Source organism: Vidua chalybeata, chromosome 11 (genome assembly GCF_026979565.1).
Source record: "Vidua chalybeata isolate OUT-0048 chromosome 11, bVidCha1 merged haplotype, whole genome shotgun sequence".
Lineage (NCBI taxonomy): Eukaryota > Metazoa > Chordata > Aves > Passeriformes > Viduidae > Vidua > Vidua chalybeata.
The window spans coordinates 20,063,596-20,083,128 of NC_071540.1; the positions used below are offsets into that span (position 1 = coordinate 20,063,596).

Sequence of the window (19,533 nt, forward strand, 5' to 3'; positions counted from 1 at the left end):
CTGAGACAGCTTAGGAAATACAAAAATACATCACTATTTATTTCACCTGTGAGTCCAGTCCCTGCTGGGCCAGGGACACAGTCCCTGATGTTTTCAGGCTTGTGGAAGTTTTGGCACACAGGGATTTTAGCTGTGACCAAACTGAACTGTGCTGGAGGAAGCATCTCCAACCCCACCCCTCACACACCTGAGACCACTGCAACACCTCTCCTGTGGCCTCAGCTGGCACCAAGGGCAGGCTCTGAGCTGGCAGCAGCCTGATGGCCCAGAACAGCCCAGCAGAGGGGAAGCAGCAGCAGGGGAGTGGGATGTGGTGCAGGAGATGGGGAATTCCTGCTGAACAAAAGGTGCCTGTGGTCTCCAGGGAAGGAAAACACTGAGTGGGCTCATCCCACACCAGCACCATCCTGATCTAAGGACACAGCAGGCACTTCATTCACCTGAACAAGCACAGCCCTGGTGTAAGAGCAACCTGTTCTGGTGTGAGTGACAGCACGGAGCAGCCAGCCCATCCTGAGGTCAAATACAGCAGGATTTGTCCCTTACAGAAAGAATTGCTTTTTGCCCATTCCCTGTGTTTCTTTGGGAATTTCTTAGCAGGTTCCTTGGAGGCTGACAGGCCCAGCCCAGGGAATGCTGGTGCCCTGTCAGAGCTCTCCTGCCTCAGCAGCAATGTCATCGCTTTGGTCTCCTAAAAACCACAGATTCAGTGAGGCTGCATCTTGGTCAATCAGACAATCAGCCTGTTCCTTCTTCCTAAAAGGATGAACGTCAAAAAGGGATCACTACACTCAACACAGTGCTTGGGAAATTTAGGATTGAAGAGCATCTGGCCATGCTGTGTTTAGCCCCCTTCCCCACCCCCTTGTGACATCCAGAGTCACTAAATAAAGCCCCAGATTTGTTCCCAGTGCTCTCTCCTCCCTGCTCCTCCTCAGTCATACTGCAGCAGGGAGTAGAAAGGGATGGAATTGAGCTTTTCCGACCCTTTCAGGGCTTTTAACTCTATGATCACCAGGCACTCCAGGATTTCAGCCTTCAGCCTCTTCAGCAGCTCGCAGGCAGCACGCATGGTACCTGTGGAGGGGAGCAGAAACATCCTCACTCCAGGGGCAGCTCCCCACAGCCACCCCTGCTGCTGCCAGGCTGTGGATAGCAGAGAGGTGTGGCTAGCCCAGGAGTGTCCAAAGCCAGGCTGGACAAGGCTTGGAGCAACCTGGGCTAGTGGGAGGTGTCCCTGCCCAGGGCAGGGGTGGGACTGGAAGGGATTTACACACAGGTGTACTTGGGGCACGCGTGATTCCCTCACCTCCAGTTGCCAGCAGGTCATCCACAACCACCACCTTCTGCCCTGGTTCCACAGCATCGCTCTGGATTTCCAGCTCAGCCTGCAGGGAGCAAAGAGCAGCTTTGTTTTAGTCTGGCCTTGGAGAGAAACCCCTCAGGAGCTGCTGGTTCATGCTGGAACACAGACAAGTCCTCAGCGACATCAGTCTAAACGCAGCACCTAAAATCCCAAAAACCCCACAAATCCCAGCTACAGGGGAGCGCCAGAGAAAGAGCAGGGAGGGGGTTGCTGGGCCAACCCTGTGGCACGCCAAGATCCTGAACTCTCATCGTGTGAGCTATGGTGGAATCTTATCCCAGAGCAGTTCTCCAGCGAGGAAAATCTCCTGTCACGCACTGGGGAGCTCTGCCTAGAGCCAGATCCAAACTGGCACCTGTTTGGATGTGTCACGCCAGCTTGGTTGGCCCAAACAATCCTCATGGCTTAGGCCTGGCTTTGGGGGCTCTGCTGCTGTTAGTGGGAGCAGCACAGAGCGAGGCTCAGCCCTGGGAGCAGCCGCGGGGCTGCGGGGCGGGGGAAGCCACGCGGGACGGCTCCGACTTACAGCACGTACTGCCAGAGTGGGGGACACTCCCCGTGGCCGTGCCCCTGAATTCAAGCCAAAGAAAGCCATTTAGCACCAAGTCTGAGCACCAGCCCCCGAGAAGGATCACGGCCCAGCAGCAAACGTCACCCGTGGGCACAGACGGAGCGAGCGTGGCTCGGCGCCGCTCCCCTCCCGGGCCTTGTGCCAGATTATCCACGGCATCAGAACCCAGCCTGGGACCCCCTCCCCACGGGTTTGAGGCCCCCTGGCCTCACCTTGCCGTATTCCAGGCTGTAGGAGATGGACTCGGTGGCACCGGGCAGTTTCCCCTTTTTCCGCACGGGCACGAAGCCGATCCCCAACCTCTGCGCCAGCGGGGTCCCGATGAGGAACCCACGGGAGTCCAGGCCTGGGGGGCACAGCAGGAACCAGGGATTCAGTCACGTTGGAAGAGGCCTCCAAGACCATCAAGTGCAACCATTTGCAGCACTGAGCCACGTCCCCAAGTGCCACATCCACGTTTTTTTTTTGGAATGGTGACTCCACTACTGCCCTGGGCAGCCTGTTCTGGTACCTGCTCACCCTCTCAGTGAATTAATTTTCCCTCATATCCAACCTAACCCCCCCCCCCAAGGTGCAACCTGAGGCCTTCTCCTCTTGTCCCATCACTCAGATCAGAATCATTTCACTGGGGGAGGGTCTTGGCACAACCCCTCTGTTTTATCCTCCCATTCTAAAAGCAATTTGCTCTTCAAGTCACTTCTGAAGTGAAGAAAACACAGCCCACACTCCTGTTCTCACCCAGATGTGCTGCTGCTGGCCCCAAGAGCCCACTTCCCTCCCCTCTGACCCTTCTCCTTAGAGATAAAGCCAGCAGGGCCCTGGTATCAGTCCTGCTACACAAGCAGGAACTCTGCACCTCTGGGCAGACTTCACTTATCACACCTGGGCCAGGTTTGGTGCGTGCCCCTTTGGCTGTGGCCCAGCCCAAGCACTGCCTTCCTCAGCACTCTGCCAGGTGAGCTGAGGTGTTCTGCCCACCAAGGTCGTTTGTGCTGGCCTGGAGAGGCTCCCTGAGGAAAAGCAGCTGGGACAGGGTCTGCCTGCCCTGGGGACAGCGTGGGGACACTGAGGGCACAGCAGGCTTTGGGTGCCCCCTCCTTTTTAGCAATGAATTATGCAGCTGGCACTGAAGTGTGGGATGCATTTCAGGAAATCCCAGAAGGAGCTGAAGGGTAGAAGCTGTCCTGGTGTCACCACGTGACAGAGGCCAATGTTCAGGTGATTTTCGTGTCCAAGGGCTACAACGCTCCCCAAGGGCCACCCCAAACTTCCCACCCGGGACACACTGCTCTGCCCTGGCCTCGGGGACGTCCAACCAACAACACTCACCCACAATGAAGTCGACTTTAGGGAAAGACGCCCTCACATGATCCTCCAGAAGATCAATCAGAGTCCTGAAGGCCACAGGATCCTTCAGCAAGGGGCTGATATCGCTGCAATGAGAGAGGGCAGGGGGTGAGGGACCTGCGGGGCTGCTCTGGGAACGCTGAGCTCCCGAGCCCGGGGGAGGCTCCCGAGCCCGGGGGAGGCTTCCGAGCCCGGGGGAAACTCCCGAGCCCGGGGAAAGCTCCCGAGCCCGGGGAAAGCTCCCGAGCCCGGGGAAAGCTCCCGAGCCCGGGGGAGGCTCCCGAGCCCGGGGGAGGCTCCCGAGCCCGGGGAAAGCTCCCGAGCCCGGGGGAGGCTCCCGAGCCCGGGGAAAGCTCCCGAGCCCGGGGGAAGCTTCCGAGCCCGGGGAAGGCTCCCGCCTGGTGCTGCCGGAGCCAGGGATGAGCAGCGAGTCCCCGACCCGGCTCCAGCCCTGGTCCCATCCCAAATTCCAGCCCTGGTCCCATTCCTGGCGCCATCCCCATCCCTGCTTCCAAACCCCAGTTCTGGCTCCAGTCTCGGCCGTGGTTCCCTCCCCGATCCCATCCCCGTCCCCGTCCTCATCCTCGCCCCCATCTCCGTGCCGGTGCCCGTCCCGGCCGCACCGGAACAGCACGCCGGGCTCCGGGAAGTCCGGGAAGGGCCGGACGCGGTCGCGCACCGCCCGCAGCCGCTCGTCGCTCATGGCGGCCCCGCCGTGCGCAGCCGCCGCAGCTCCGGCACGGCCGGGCCGGGCGGGGCGGGGGCGGCTCCGCCCGCCCCGGGGCGGCACCGGAGCGGGCGGGCACCTGGGCATGGGGCGGCAGCGCCCTTGGGGCGTGGGGGTCAGGTACCTCGGGGCGTGGAGCATCAGTCCCCCCGGTACTTGGAGCTCCGGTACCCCGGAGTGTGGAGCTCCGGTACCCCGGGGCATTGAGCATCAGTCCCCCCGGTACTTGGAGCGCTGGTATCCCGGGGCATTGAGCATCAGTCCCCCCGGTACTTGGAGCTCTGGTACCCTAAGGCATTGAGCATCAGTCCCCCCGGTACTTGGAGCTCCGGTATCCCGGGGCACTGAGCATCAGTCCCCCCGGTACTTGGAGCTCTGGTACCCTAAGGCATTCAACATCAGTCCCCCCGGTACTTGGAGCTCTGGTATCCCGGGGCATTGAGCATCAGTCCCCCCGGTACTTGGAGCTCTGGTATCCCGGGGCATTGAGCATCAGTCCCCCCGGTACTTGGAGCTCTGGTACCCTAAGGCATTGAACATCAGTCCCCCCGGTATCTGGGGCTCTGGTACCCCGGTATTTGGAGCTCCGGTATCCTGGAGCATTGAACATCAGTCCCCCCGGTACTTGGAGCTCCGGTACCCCGGGGCATTGAACATCAGTCCCCCCCGGTACTTGGAGCTCCGGTACCCCGGGGCATTGAACATCAGTCCCCCTGGTACTTGGAGCTCCGGTACCCCGGGGCATTGAGCATCAGTCCCCCCGGTACTTGGAGCTCTGGTATCCTGGAGCATTGAGCATCAGTCCCCCCGGTACTTGGAGCTCCGTTATCCCGGGGCATTGAGCATCAGTCCCCCCGGTATTTGGGGCTCTGGTACCCCGGTATTTGGAGCTCCGGTATCCTGGAGCATTGAACATCAGTCCCCCCGGTACTTGGAGCTCCGGTACCCCAAGGCATTGAACATCAGTCCCCCCGGTATCTGGGGCTCTGGTACCCCGGTATTTGGAGCTCCGGTATCCTGGAGCATTGAACATCAGTCCTCCCGGTATCTGGGGCTCTGGTACCCCGGTATTTGGAGCTCCGGTATCCTGGAGCATTGAACATCAGTCCCCCCGGTATTTGGGGCTCTGGTACCCCGGGATGTGGAGCTCTGGTATCCCAGGCCATTGGAGCCCCAGCCCCCCGGTGTTCAGAGCTCTGGTATGTTGGAGCATGGAGCACTGCCCCCCAGGCACATGGAGCTCTGGTGTCCCGTGCACAGAGTCCCAAATTCCCAGTGCATGGAGGTCTGTTACTCCAGACATGGAGCTATCCCAGAGCCCCCAGCCCCCCCTGAAGGTGTGGTACCCCAGGACATGAAGCACTGATACCCTCGGTGTGTGGAGCCCTGACACTTCATGCACAGAACCCAAATCCATGGAGCTCTGATAACCCTGGCACATGGAGCTACAATTCCCAGGGGCATGGAGCCCTGGCTCCTTGGCACATGCAGCTGTAATTCCCAGGGGCACAGAGCCCTGGCTCCTTGGCACATGGAGCTGCAATTCCCAGAGGCACAGAGCCCTGGCTCCTTGGCACATGGAGCTGCAATTCCCAGGGGCACGGAGCCCTGGGAGCAGTGGATGGAGCCCCAGGCTCTCCTCTGAAGAGTTCCCAGGTACCTGCTCCCTGTGGAGCTGGATGTCCCTGCCTGGCTTCAGCCTCAGAAAGGAGCTCCCTGCCTGGGGGTTCCATTTCCACCCCCTCACCCTGCCCAGCCTTCCACAGACAGCAAACTCCTCAGGACTTCACTGTTTCCTGCTTTTCCATCCCTCATCACCTCGTGTGAACTCCTGGAGTCGTTCTGTGTTTGTTAAACCCGTTGGTTGGGATGAGGGACAATAACACAGCCCCAGGTCCTGGACCAACAGCTCCTGGTGTCCCCGAGCCCTGGGCAGGGCAGGGAGCTCCCACAGCTCCCATCTCCCATCTCCTGCTGCTGAATGTTGTTTGGCCATGCAAAATCCACCAAATGAGTTCAGGTCTCCTCTTCCATTAGCAAATACGCCTTGGATCTGCTCCAAACCCGTCCGGGCACAGCTCGCTGAGGAAAGCAGAAGCAGTTGGAGCTGTAACACCCCTGGCTGAGCTCAGTGTTTGCTGCTGAGAGCTGTGACTGGGAAAACTTCACCCACCCCCTCTGGAGAGCCCCTGCCATGGGCAGGGACACCTTCCACTAGCCAAAGGTGCTCCAAGCCCCATCCAGCCTGGCCTTGGACACTTCCAGGGATCCAGCGGCAGCCGCAGCTGCTCTGGGCACCTGTGCCAGGGCCTGCCCACCCTCACAGGGAGGAATTTCTCCCTAATATCCCATCTAACCCTGCCCTCTGGGGAAGTCATTCCCCCTTATGCTGGCCCTTGTCGTCCCTCTCCAGCTCTCTCAGAACCCCTTCAGGCACTGGACAGAGCCCTCAGGTCCCCCTGGAGCCTCCTCTTCCCCAGGCTGCACAATCCCAGCTCCCGTTAAGGTTAACTCCCTCTGCTGCCAGAGACAGCCCGTGCTCCCTTCACAGCCATTCCCCCACAAACTAAGATTTTCCCTGAACTCAGATCATCTCTTTGGCACCGGGAGAATCCTCTCGGGCAGCTGTTCCAGGGAAGCAAAGAGGGAGGAAGGACAGGGCCTTCCAGCAGAGCTCCCTGCGATGAGCTGGACGCCTTGCTCTGGTGACCTTACAAGCACAGCACTGGACAATGAGCTCTTCCAGCAACTCCTCTTCTTCCTGGCAGATGGAATTGCTGATGGAATTTATCTGCCTACTCGTGGAAATAAATAAGCAGGAGCTTATTTCCTGGGAAAAAGGATCTTTTCAGCCTGCCAGGCAGCTCTGCTTCTGCCTCTCACTAACGGAGGGGCCGGAACGGGGGGTCTGTGTCACCCCTGTCCTGTTTGTGACCCCCCCACGATCCCACCCTCACTGCAGGAGACTCCACCACGTTTTCCTGGAGGTCGAGTGAGGTTCCCAGGCCCCTCATCAAACCTTCAGCAGGATGAGCTGCTGAGTGCCCCCACTGCTCCACCCCACAGCCAGGGATCTCTCCTCCTCCTCCTCCTCGGATGTGGGATCAGTCTGTCCCCGTCGGTTCTGCCGGGAAGGGCACAAAGGTTACACCAAATTGGACTTGCAGAGACCCAGCTGCCAGAAATCGTGGTTAAAAGACAACATTGCTGAGATTCCTGTCTGAACTCCTCATTTATCCCCATCTCCAAGGATTCCAAGTGCACCCACCGGCACAGACTGGACTGGAACACCCCAAGGAAATCAGTTTTCCCTGTGACTGTTCCACCTTTCAAACAACACCGCTGACTCCTACTGCAATTTCCATCTGCAAAGAACTTTCCTAGGACCCCTTTCCAAATGTGATGTCAAAGGGCTCTGGAATATCACCCGGGAGGTGACTCCACATCCGCTCGTGGCTCCGAGAGGTTCAGGGCTGCTCCGTGCCTGGCAAAGGAATCACCACCTGGAATCTGGATTGCCCCAGGGAACGCTGGGTTTGCCTCTTTTCTGGACACCGAGGCCATCAGTGATTTAAAAGTGCTTTGAGATCCTGACAGGAGAGGTGTTATTAGCCAGGGAGCAGAGAAACTGGGAATACAAAAGCTTGGGAACTCACTTTAATCAGCTTAACCAGGCAGTTAAAGAGCTGTGCTGAGCCTGGAAGTTTCTGTTCCGTTCAGGATTTTAACACTTCAGTGTGAAGTGGAACAAAATGCCCCAAATTTCAACATCCCCCTTGCACGAGGGAAAACGAGCACGAAAATTTCCCTGCAAATCCACTGGAATGTTTTGTTTCAACCTCAGCTGAGGAAACTCATGCACTTTAAACCCTTTAAAAAAAAAAAAAAAAAACCACCAAATTTGAAATATCTTATTTCAACACCAGAAGAATGCAGCTCCCCAGCCAGATCCCTGGGCTCGGGATGGAAGCCTCAGACCTGGTTTTGTCCCCCTAAAAGAGGGAAAAGCGTCGTGATCCAGCTCTGCCTCCCTGGGAGCCCAAGGCAGCACCTCCTGCCTGCTGCAGCAGGTTGGATCGGGCCCTTGGAGAAGACACAAAACTCCTCTCTCTGCCCTGGCCAGCCTGGGTTTTGTGTCTGATCCAGAACGAATGGATTTGGCTCGCATTCCTGGCTGCTGGCTTTTATCTGCTCTCCCTTTCAGCTGGGAATTGTGCTACCAACCTCCTGTCACCCAGAGGGTGTTAAGTGACTCCAAGAGGGACAAAGGCCCGCAGAGCTGCCAGATTGCCTCTCTGCAGAAGCTGGAAGGAAGAGGTTTTTTTCTCCCTCCTAAAAGACCACAAGCTTCTGGCCATGGATCCACCTTTATTTAGGATTTATATAATCCCAACTAGACTTCAAGCAACAACAAAATTTTAAATGGTGGAAGGGGATATAAAGAAAACAGGCAAATGGAGCCTTGGTGTTTCAAATAGCCATTTTCCAAAGGAGAAAAGAACCCAAAATGGGATTTCAGGTCTTCCCTTACAGCTTTTCTCAAAACCTGACAGTTTAATTCAAGGGGCACCACAGTGTCGCCTCCTGATAACATAGAAAAACATCCAGTGCTACCAGAAAACAAAAGGAAAAGTCGATTTCCAAGTATTCTAACTGCTAGGAGAGATGGAAAACAGGCCATTCTAACTGCAGAACAGTTATTTGGAAGCTGAACAAGCAAAGGAACTCCTAAGAGAATAAAAGTGTGTTTAGTTTGTCAAGTTTCCCAGTGCTGAGGACAAGGGCAGGATCCCTGGGGAGGGATTTCTCTGCTGGCTGTGCTCCAGAGGCTGCTGGGGGCTCTGCAGCCAAAAATCACCCCCCAGCACCCCAAACCTTCCTCCCCCACAAACTCCATTCAGTTCACACCTTCCACGGGTCCTTCCTCAGCTGCTGGAATTCTTTCATGGGGTTACTTCAAAGCTGTTGTCACTGGGGAAAATAAGAGTGTCCAACCTTGAGGAGATCCTTTATGTGAAACCAGGAATTTTGGGATGCTGTCCATGATGTCTGGGAAGGGCTGGAGGTGACAGGTATGGGAACTGCCACTGCTGTCCCAAGTCCCACAGCCTCCTTCTTGGAGATCCCAGTTCCACTTCTTTTAGTCAAATCCCACTGCCACTGCCCCAAAACAGCCCCCAGGTTTCACCAGCAAATCCATGGGACTCTCGCTCACTTCCCTTGCTCCAGAGCTCCCCATTTTCCTTTGACACATTCCCAGGCTCCCCTCGGCCAGGCAGGGCCGTGTTCTCCTCACTGCTGCACTCAGGGCAGTTTGCAGGGCATTAACCTTGGCCCTAAGTGTTGGGAATTGATCTGCTGCTTCCCAGTTCCAGCATTCAGCTCCCCAAATTGTTGGTCCCCAGGGACCAATTTGCCACCGAAATAATCCATTTGTCGCTGCAGGGTTTGAAATCAAGGCTCCACTGCTGCAGCCAGAGCCTGGAAATGCAGCCGGAGTTCTTCCACGATTATTAGTTCCATCCATTTCAGAAGCTCCTCTGCACGGAGGGTGGGATGATAACAGAGCCTCAGGGGCAGAGCTGGGAGGCTTGAGAGGCTCAGCTAATTGGAAATTAAAGACAACAAAGAAATTCTTCGGACTCTTAGGCCAGGAAGATATTGAGCTTTTAGCATTCAGCCTAGTAAACATAAAGAAAGGAACATCACAGCCCTAAACTCCGGCATTCCTTTGGCATTTCTGTCTCCTAGCTTGAGAACAGAAGGCACCAGCAGATCAGTTTGGCTGCTGCAGGACCCTGAGTGGGCAGGAAATCCCTCCAGCCCCACTCCTGCCCCAGCTCCCAAGCTGGGAAGCTTCAGGCCAGAACTCAGGATGGTTTTTAAGGGCAGATGTGGCCCCTTTGTGCCCCGAGTGGGCAGTGGGGGCTGCAGGCACCATCCCCACCCCTGTGCTGGCCCTGGTTCCCCCCAGCCCCTGAACTGCACCGTGGGGGCTGGGAGATTGATCCATGGTAAAAATAATTCCAGGAAAACAAACCAAGTTATTTTTAAGCCCAGTCAGTCCCATGATCCAGGAGGTGAATCTGGGAGAGTGCCCCAAAGCAAGGTGTTACTCCCGTGGCTTACAGGTGAAATCACAGACTGCATTGCTGATAAATTAGTTTATTTTTCCTCATTAGTTCTTCACCTCACAACTTTTAAATCTGTGCAATTTTAGGAAAGGCATTCATTTAAAATTCCTCCTTTTATGCAGCTGTAAAACAACGATTCCTATTTAAACTTAAAGCAGAAGCTCTGTCACATTAAACCCTGATTATTTATTATCTGCTACGTGTCCTTTTATTCTAAACAGACACGTCATGGCTTCACTTACTTGCTTTCAAGTGCAAAATTTCCCTCCAGGATCTGTGTCCTGAGAGTACTCCAGGAATGAGGAATGAGGGTTTGCTGTGCTGGGAGGGGGGGACAAACCCCGTGGCTGCTCAGAGCAAGTTCCAGGGGCAAAGCAGGATCTTCCAAAGTGCAGCTGGGAAAGAGAAAAGGAGGAAGCAGCAGGCAGGGACAGGGAGGAGGTGTCCAGAGCAGATTCTGGGGGCTGAGGAGCGTGGCCAGGCCAGGGCCCTGCTCTGATCCTGGGGGAACTCTTCCTAAGCAGCACAAAACCCACCAAGTGCTGTTACCTCACAAGGATCTGAGGGCTGACAGGACTGCCAGGGAGCTGCAGCCATGGACTCCCTCCTCTGGTGGGAGTTTTACACTGAATGCTCTGACAGTCCCAGTGACAGAAGTGTGGAATCAAAGTCGCTGAGCTTGGAAAAGACCTCAGAGATCATCGAGTCCAGCCCTCAGCAGCACCACCACGGTCACCCCAATGCCACATCCACATGGTTTTCATCACTTCCAGGGCTGGGCATATCAGCACTGCCCTGTGCCAATGCTTTTCACCCTTTCCATGAAGAAAATTCCCTGATATTCAACCTGACCCTCCCCTGGCACAACTCTCCTCCTGTCCCTGTTCCCTGGGAGCAGAGCCTGTCCCCTCCTGTCAGGAGTTGTGCAGAGCCACAAGGGCCCCCCTGAGCCTCCTTTTCTCCAGGCTGAGCCCCTTTCCCAGCTCCCTCAGCCCCTCCTGATGCTGCAGCCCCTTCCCAGCTCCACTCCCTCCTCTGGGCACAGAGAAGCCCTAAAGCAGAGGTGGAGCAGCCCCAGCAAATGGGGAGTTCCTGCTTTTATCTGGTCTCCTGTGCTGCCAGAGCCACAACTGCTCCCAGCCCTGACCTCACCCCGAGGGAGCTGCTGGCCACATCTCCCAAGCCTTGAGCCGTGTCTAAACAAGGAGGAATGTTATGGATGAGCTGGAAATGCTGTGATAGACTTGAAGGACAGTTAGGAACATCCTAAGAAACGTGGGCTATAAACAAATGCCACTTGCAGATGTGCAGGGATCTCTGAAATGCTGGCTGGGATTTCTGAGAGGTGCAACAGCAAGAGCTGACCCAAGTGCTGCTCTCATTCCAGTTTAATGGGATTATCCAGCTTCACGAGACACACACCAGGGATTCCCGTGGAGGGGATTACAGGTACATAAACCATGGGATGGGGTTTGGGATTACAGGAGGCTGGAACAAGCAGCTGAGAGCCAGGAGCACCACAGCTGGCACAAGAGCAGAGCTCTCAAGCAGCTCCAAGCTTAGCTGGGGAGGAATTTGAGCTGTTTCCAGGTACAGAGCACCTGGATTTTCCTAAGGCAGCACAACATCACACACACAGGGCATGTGTACTGTGGAAAACACTGGAGGGGTGGAAGCAGAGCTGTTGGTGGGACAAATGGAGAATCATGGAATGGTTTGGGTGGGAAGGGATCTAAAAACTCATCCTGCTCCAGCCCCTGCCATGGCCAGGGACACCTTCCACTATCCCAGGCTGCTCCAAGCTCCTCTGGGCACCCTGTGCCAGGGCCTCCCCACCCTCACAGGGAACAATTCCTTCCTTACATCCAACTAAACTTCCCCTCTTTCAGTCTGAACCCAAACATGCTCAGGCTCCCTCCAGCTGCTGCCCTGAAGGCCCAGAGGAGGGTTTTTTTTTGCTCCAGACAGGTTTATTGGAGATAGGGAAGGGTGTGGAACAGGCTCCGAGGCAGAGCAGGGAGCTGCCCTGCAGGATTGAGCAAAGGCTCTGTGTTCCCCAGGAACTCTGGCTAAAGGAGAGCCACAGCCAGGCTGGGAAGGTTTGCACAAGGAGAATTCCTGGGAGAGAGTGTGCTGGAAATGGGGTCAAGAGTTAAGGGCTGATGCCAAGGGGCATTTCTGAGCCTGCACTTGGCTGGGCCCAGAGCACGAGATGGGAAGTGTGGCTTGGACCAGCTTTAGATCCAGATTTCTGGAAGTTAAGGAAAGCCCCAAGATGAACAGCTGACCCCCAGCTCCCCACAGATGTCCTGCACAAACAATTGGCAACAGAATCCTGGAATGGTCTGGGCTGGAAAAGACCTGAAAGCTCATCCAGTGCAATCCCACTTCCACTGCCCCAGGCTGCTCCAAGGCCTGCCCCAATCCCTGGACACTGCCAGGGATCCAGGGGCAGCCCCAGCTGCTCTGGGAACCTGTGCCAGGGCCTCACCACTCCTGCAAGGAAGAATTCCTTTCCAATATCCCATCCATCCCTGCCCTCTGGCAGTGGGAAGCCATTCCCTGTGTCCTGGCACTCCAGGCCCTTCCCCAAAGTCCCTCTCCAGCTCTCCTGGAGCTCCTTCAGGCACTGGCAGGGGCTGTAACCCCAATCCAACACTTACCTGAAGACAATGCCCACCTTTCCTTAAACCATGACCTAGGGAATGTTTGCAGCTACACATGGAAGGAATTCAGGGCATTGTCCCCAGTTCCAAACCCCTCAGCTGTGAGCAGAGGAGGGATCCCTGGTTTGCACCCAGAACTCACAAATTTAGGGAGAAAGGAAAAACAAGTTGATGTCCAGAGTTCACAATGGAAATCAAATGTTAAAACAACAAGCTACAGGCAAAGAAAACACGGGCAGTTTGGGCAGGGCTCTCTGGCAGCTCTGAGTTTCCTGACCTGTCCCGTGGCTCCTGTTGGGGCACCCCAGTGAGCAAGGCTGGGTGGAAGGAGCAGAAGTGATCCATGGCATTTTGGAGCTGATGGCAGAGTCGTGGCTGTCCAGGGAGCTTTTACAGCCGACCCAATCCTCACTGGAGTTACCATTTAGGGAAAGAACTGGGGGAAAGGAGGAGTAGAGGCTAAACCCTGAGCACGAGGAATATAAACACTGGCCCTTTTGGAAGAGCAAGAGATGATATCATGCACACATCACACCCTTCCTGTGTAAACAGGAGTGCCAACAGGAGCAGGCATTGGAAACTGGATGTCCAGCTTAGCTCTGGAGGGCTGCAGCCATCAGTGAGGCCAAGAGCATTTCTTAGGATCAGACTCTGGTGCTTTCAGGCACTTCCCAAGCTTCTCACAGCCTGGAGGGGACCAGTTCTGTTAAAAACAAACAGAAATAGACAGAACGATGATTCACACCAAGTATCTGCTAAGCTCTCACCCCAACCAGCTCTTTATGATCCTCACAAAGACACTTTTATGTGCTGCTTGAAAAATGAAACTCCTCTTGCAAGCCCAAGCCTCTGGGCTCATAAACTTCTCCACTCCAAACAGTGCTCAAATAAAAGCTGGGAAAGGCTACAAATGCTGTGCAGCAGATGATTCCCTCTCCTGGGACACACCAGTCCTTCCTGGCCTCTCCCAGCCCAGCTTGCTGGGATGCTGGTGACCCTCCTCTCCCTCCTGTGGCAGCACAGAGCAACCAGACCAGGAGGTTTTGGGGTTCCTGGGGTTCCCATTCTCAGCACTGCAATATCCAGGCACTGTCCTGAGGAAGCAAAAGGCAGCAGAAGGCCAAGGGTGTGAGAGAGATCAGAATGCTGGTATTTTAAGGAGCGTTCTGATGGATGAACCCATGGGCACACGGAGCAGGAAGCATTCCTGAGACTCCTCTTCCAGTGCCTGCACACCAAAACTATTTGTTTTCCAGTTTTCCACGTTTCCTGAGCTACCTGCATGTGTAGAACAGAAATAGGAGATCCACTGCCAACCTCGGCTTCCAGAGGGATTAATGGAGGAAGGAATTTGGGTAAGCGAACATTTTTAATTTCACAGAGGTTTTGCCATTTTAAATGTGGGATTTCGGTTATGGGAAGGGCAGATGACAATTCCCATTCTGCCCTCGGGAATCTTTTGTGCCTCCCTCTCTCAGGTCTGTCCATCCATGGGACATTCCTGCTGTCCCCTATTAAAGGCCAGTTCAACACTGAGCTCTTGCCTTTCGTTTTGCCGATTTTCACCCTGCAAGTATTTATGTTTTCTTGGAATTAAATTCCTACGGAAAAGAAACGTTCAACCCCTGGAAAAAAACCGCTGGAGCAGGTTTTTGTTCCATGGAGCTGACAACAGATGGCAGTGAGACACCAGCAATTCCTGCAGAGCAGCAGACACAGAGGGAGCTGTGCTGGAGGCACCTCTGCACCGAGGGCTCCGCAGGCTTTCAGAACAATTAATGTCGCTTCCTAAATCTGTTCCTCTGCTCTAAAATGTGCAGCCACGGCTGGAAAAATCAGAGCACTCTGCAGAAGGAACCGAGAGCCAAAGGAAAGGCATGAAATGAAATGTTTGTTCTTTTGAAAAAGCAGAACAATAAACGGTCTGTGCTGCACTCCCGCAGCCCCAGTCCCGCTGCTGGGCTGTGCTGGAGCCCTGGGGACACCACGTGTGCTCAGAGCCAGCCCCGAGCTGCGGGGAACAGCTTCTCCCACACTTGCACAGCAGGAAAACCCAGCAGAGCTGCCTCTGGGGGAGCTCCCCGGACACTGCTCCGGGATCCAGCACAGATGGGCTGCAAACACCCCCCTGCTCCTGCTTCCACCACTCCTCTGCAGGAGCTGCAGGATGATCCATCTGCTGTCCTGGAATCCTGCAATGGCTGGGTGGGAAGGGACCTTAGAGCTCACCCAGTGTCACCCCTGCCATGGTGGGGACACCTTCCACTGTCCCAGGCTGCTCCAAGCCCTGTCCTGCCTGGCCTTGGGCACTGCCAAGGATCCAGGGGCAGCCACAGCTGCTCTGGGCATCTGTGCCAGGGCCTGCCCACCCTCACAGGGAACAATTTCTTCCCAATATCCAGTCTAACCCTTTCCTCTGGCAGTGGGAAGCCATTCCCTGTGTCCTGTCCCTCCGTGGCCTTGGACACTTCCTTGAACCCTTCCACACACTTTGTTTATGTGAAAGCAAAGACAATTCTCCTCCTCTCTCCCAAACACATCCAACAAAAACCCTTTTCAAATAAACAGGTGACAGGAGATAGTGTCAGTAAATTATCTTTATCTCCCAGCATCCCCCAAAACCAGATTTAGCCCCCAGTCCACCCCAGCAATATAATCACTCCCTAAAGGTTTGCTTATCTTCATTTCTGGTCTCCAAAGGCAGCAAGCTGCTGCCTGATATTGTGGTGTAGTGACCATGGAGTTATCCTGTGAGGAGTGCACACAGACTGGAGAACTCACCGTGTTTCCTGCTGGGACTGAAACATTTCTCCTGGGACTAGGATCCCCCAGCCCACCCATGGCCTTCAATTTGGGAAGCACTTTTGGAAGAAATGCCTTGCAGAGCACTTTTGGAAGAAATGCCTTTGCCTCTGGCAGCAGCCAGGCCCTGGGGACAGTGCCTGAATCCAAAAGGTCCCAGAGGAGCAGAGAACAGTGTTTATGAAGGGAAAAGTTGAATAAGGAAAGAAAACAACACAGAAACAATGGGCCCTCAAATCTTTTTCCTATTTAACAGCCAAAAATAAAGAGATGGGACAAAGCTAAGGGAGATCTTTGCCTTGTTGCTGAGGGGACATAGCTCCACGTTTTGTTCTTTGCTGGTGACAGACCAGAGGCAGCAGGTTCTGACTGACTCAGGAGATTATTTCTGCATCAGGAAGATTTTGCCTGTTACTATTTTGTCTGTCAGCCCACAACACATTCCCTCAGACTACACAACCTCCTGTCAAGTGACAACCTCCCCCAGATTATCCAGTTTCTCTCCCAGGTTCTCAACAAACCAAGCAGTGTTTGACAGGGAAGTCAAACTGTAACTTTCCAACAGGAGACTTGAAAGAGAAAACAGAGCTGAAAACGTTCAATTTCAATAAAGACTTTGGAAAATTCAGGCATGGGGGGAATTGGAGGAGACAGAGCAAGACCAAAGATACATCACTGAAAACGAACTGTTCCACAGAAGACTCAGAACAAAGAGGGCAGGGATAGATGGGATATTGGGCAGGAATTCCTCCCTGTGAGGGTGGGCAGGGCCTGGCACAGGTGCCCAGAGCAGCTGGGGCTGCCCCTGCATCCCTGGCAGTGCCCAAGGCCAGGCTGGACAGGGCTTGGAGTATCCTGGGCTAGTGAAAGGTGTCCCTGCCATGGCAGGGGTGGCACTGCAGGAGCTCTAAGATCCCTTCCCACCCAAACCATTGCAGGATTCCAGGATTTTGAGAATTGCACAAGGGGATTAGAAAGGGGAAGAAGGATCTGCCCTGTTTCTAAGCAAGGAAGTGTGACCGTGCATATCTCCATCCCTTCCCAACACTGACATTTTATGAAACCTTTACAACAGGTATTTTAACCCAAGGATTGCCCAGTGCATTTGTGCTTCAGGCACTCACCATGACAGCCTGGTCACACACGTTCAGCTGGGGCTGGCCTGGCACCAGGGTGGCCTTGTGCTGCTGGACCAGCCCCGAGATGTGCTCCACGGCCCGCTGGTATTCCTCACTGGCAAAACTGCAGGGGGAAAAGCACAGGGGTTACTGCTGGGGCTTCCTCTGGTGTCCACAAGGAGGAGGAGATGTGCAAACATCCTGCCAGCTGCCCACGGGTCTGTAGGGAATGAAATCCAGGCTGGCAGGGTGCAGGTGCTCTGCTTAGGGCAATGAGGATGGCAGTGGCTTTGTCCTCCCCAGAAATCACCTGGCTTCAGAGCAGCTCAGCTTCCCAGACTGCAGCTCCAGGGGCCCCAAATGTCTCCTCCTCGTGCAGATCTGCTAGGAGCTCATGTGGATTCCCAAGGGAATTGTCTTAGCAAATAACAGGGCATTTCTGGGCTGTCCTCGAACTGTCCCTTCAATGATTATCAAGGGACACTTCCCAGACACAGGACAAACACTTTCCCAGACAGCTTAGGACAGAAATTTCCCAAGGCAACCCTTCCAGCGTGTCCCACCTGAGGTCAGCAGCTCTCCACACTCTCACCCCACTCTTCCAAGAGCTCTCCTGGAACACCCGCCCCGGGCAGAGGCGTTTGTTGTAGGGAATGTCAATATTTTGTTTTACGAGAGTGTTCTCAGGAAGGGTTTCAAACACAACCCCGGGCCAGTTAAACTCCACAACCACCAAGGAAATGAACTAAAATTATGCAAACAGAGAGGAGAAGAATAGAAGGGCCTCGTCCAAGACGAGAATACCTCCCCCCATTCCACAAAATGCCGAGGTTCTGCCCCATCCACATTCTTCCATTACAGCTTGATTATTCCAAGCTGGGATCCATCTGCCATTCCCCAAAATGTGGTTATAAACGACCAGAGCATGACCCACCCGACTCCTCCAGCAGGTATTTGCTGGAGTGGCTCAGGGTGCACTTCACTAATATCTCAAGTATTTCTAAAAAGCAGGACTCCTATCAATGATCTCTGTCCATCACCTTAAGAGTCACTTAAAAAAACACCAAAAACCCCACAGAGAGCGGCAAATTCCTTCTGAAGATAAAAGAAACAATGCAGCTGGGTCCTGACCTCGGGCTCCCTCTGCTCCCAGGCCAAGCTGGCCACCAGCCCCACACTCCAGCTAATTTCCTTCTTTGCAAAACAATCACATTTGGAAGGCCAGCGATGTGCCAAGCGCTTCCAGTAAACCCTATAAATATCCCAGCTGGGCAGGCAGCCAGGGAGAGGCTGATTGTGGGGCTGGGCTGGGCTGTGCTGATAGAGAGCCGGAAGGGAACGTGGGATGAGGAGCTGCTGCTCTCACACCCAGCTGCCTGGATCCTGCTGGAGAGAGCTGAAGGACCACCCTGAAACCCAGAGGATCCTGCGAAGCTCCAGAATTTCATAGAAGCCGACAATCCTGGAATGGTTTGGGTGGGAAGAGATTTAAAGACCATTTCATCCCACCCCCTGCCACGGCAGGGACATCTTCCACCATCCCAGGGTGCTCCAAGCCCTGTCCAAGCTGGCCTTGAGCACTGCCAGGGATCCAGGGGCAGCCTGGAATTCCTCACAGCCAGGAATTCCTTCCCAAATCCCATCTAACCCTGCTCCATGGAGGTTGGTTTTCTTTTCCTGACCCCATGGAAATCCCCATTCTACAGGGGTTGGTTTTCCTGCCTTCATGGCTCAGTTTTTCCTCAGATATTCCTGTTCAGCTCCACAACATGCCCCAAAATCCCACATCCATGGATTTGTGAAGTATTTACTGACTGCACAGGAGTTAAAACTGCCTCCAGCCCTAAGCAAGTGCATTTTGAGACAAAATCTGCAAGAGTGCGTGGAATTTGCATGTAAAATGGGGATAATTACCTCATGGTAATCAGTCGGAGCTGTTAAGGGAGCTGGGAACCTCTCCTACCTGGAGTCCCATCCTTTCCTGCTATGCATATCCAGGCCTGGGCTGCAAGGCCAGGTTTGCTGCATTCCCTGCTCCAAAAAAGAGGTGGAATTATCTGTCCAGGTGTCTGGGCACCATTGTCTGGGAGAGCTGCCTCCGGGGCGAACTGCATTTCGTATTCCAGTTCAGCAATCCTGGGAAGGAGAGCTGGGAATAGCAGTGCAAGAATGAGAGGGTGAGCAGGTGGCGTTGTGAGGAGTTTGCTAAAAGAGATCCCCCAGCGTCCATGAAATTATTCCACGCTCAGAAGCAGGGAGCAGAGTGGACAAAGTCCAGGGTCATTACACTAATTGACACTTTACCTCCGGGAAGTCCCTGGAGATGCAATCAGGGCTGGATTGGAGCGCGGGGTCCCAGGCACAGGTGTGGGCTGTGCTTCCTTCATTTACTGTAATTGTGCCTTGGCAATCTGCTCCATCCTCCCCCCACAGCTCCTGGAACCTGCTCTGCTGCTTAACCCCAGCGTGCCCTCCCAGCAAACACAGCTCTGCAGGGAGAGTCAAACTCTGCTTCAATCCTGTGCTCCTTGGGCTTTCACCTTCGGGGATGCTTCTCTGCCATGGTTAAATGCACCCTCAAATAGATCAGCACCCAAACAAATCCAGGAGCATTTCCAGCAGGATTTCAGGATGTTTGTTTTACACCTCATCCTGCTGATTCACAGCACAGTGTCTGTCCTGGGAGTGATGGGGCCGTGGTGAAACTCAGAGGACTGGACCAAAATGGGAATATTATAAAAACTCCCATAATGGGATTCACAGAAACCTGACAAAGGCCTCTGGACCAGGCTGGACAGGGCT

At 54.6% G+C, this 19,533-nt stretch overlaps 2 protein-coding genes across 5 annotated transcripts in view; both read right to left on the reverse strand.

Moving 5' to 3' along the window:
- Positions 1 to 10: 10 nt before the first annotated feature.
- On the reverse strand, positions 11 to 6,050 carry APRT (adenine phosphoribosyltransferase). 2 transcript variants are annotated; one of them, XM_053952467.1, is made up of 5 exons: positions 5,830 to 6,050; positions 3,267 to 3,370; positions 2,150 to 2,283; positions 1,310 to 1,388; positions 11 to 1,077 (listed from the first exon to the last, which is right to left on the reverse strand). In XM_053952467.1, exons 1-5 carry the CDS (start codon positions 5,970 to 5,972, stop codon positions 935 to 937), a joined length of 603 nt encoding a protein of 200 aa, XP_053808442.1. In that variant the 5' UTR covers positions 5,973 to 6,050; the 3' UTR covers positions 11 to 934. The 2 variants fall into 2 exon arrangements, with proteins under 2 accessions (XP_053808442.1, XP_053808443.1); XM_053952468.1 differs by lacking the exon at positions 5,830 to 6,050 and adding an exon at positions 3,908 to 4,004.
- Positions 6,051 to 10,160: 4,110 nt separating this feature from the next.
- Positions 10,161 to 19,533, reverse strand: part of GALNS (galactosamine (N-acetyl)-6-sulfatase) — a 43,733-nt gene continuing 34,360 nt past the window's right edge. The window contains exons 13-14 of one of the 3 annotated variants that reach the window (XM_053952443.1): positions 16,738 to 16,855; positions 10,161 to 13,514 (exon numbers count right to left, since the gene is read on the reverse strand). In XM_053952443.1, the coding sequence (XP_053808418.1) occupies positions 13,428 to 13,514; positions 16,738 to 16,855 (205 nt within the window). In that variant the 3' untranslated portion in view covers positions 10,161 to 13,427. Of the gene's footprint in view, positions 13,515 to 16,737; positions 16,856 to 18,645; positions 18,763 to 19,533 lie in introns of those variants that run through there. The other 2 variants (XM_053952444.1, XR_008432783.1) reach the window with 2 other exon arrangements.

Excerpts from the sequence above, each read along its gene's own strand:
- APRT (XM_053952467.1), bottom strand. The coding sequence starts at position 5,972 with ATGGGAGCTGTGGGAGCTCCCTGCCCTGCCCAGGGCTCGGGGACACCA. Across the intron at positions 2,284-3,266 it reads TAAAGTCGACTTCATTGTGG|GCCTGGACTCCCGTGGGTTC; the intron begins GTGAGTGTTGTT and ends TGTGCCCCCCAG. Across the intron at positions 1,389-2,149 it reads ACAGCCTGGAATACGGCAAG|GCTGAGCTGGAAATCCAGAG; the intron begins GTGAGGCCAGGG and ends TGCTCCCTGCAG.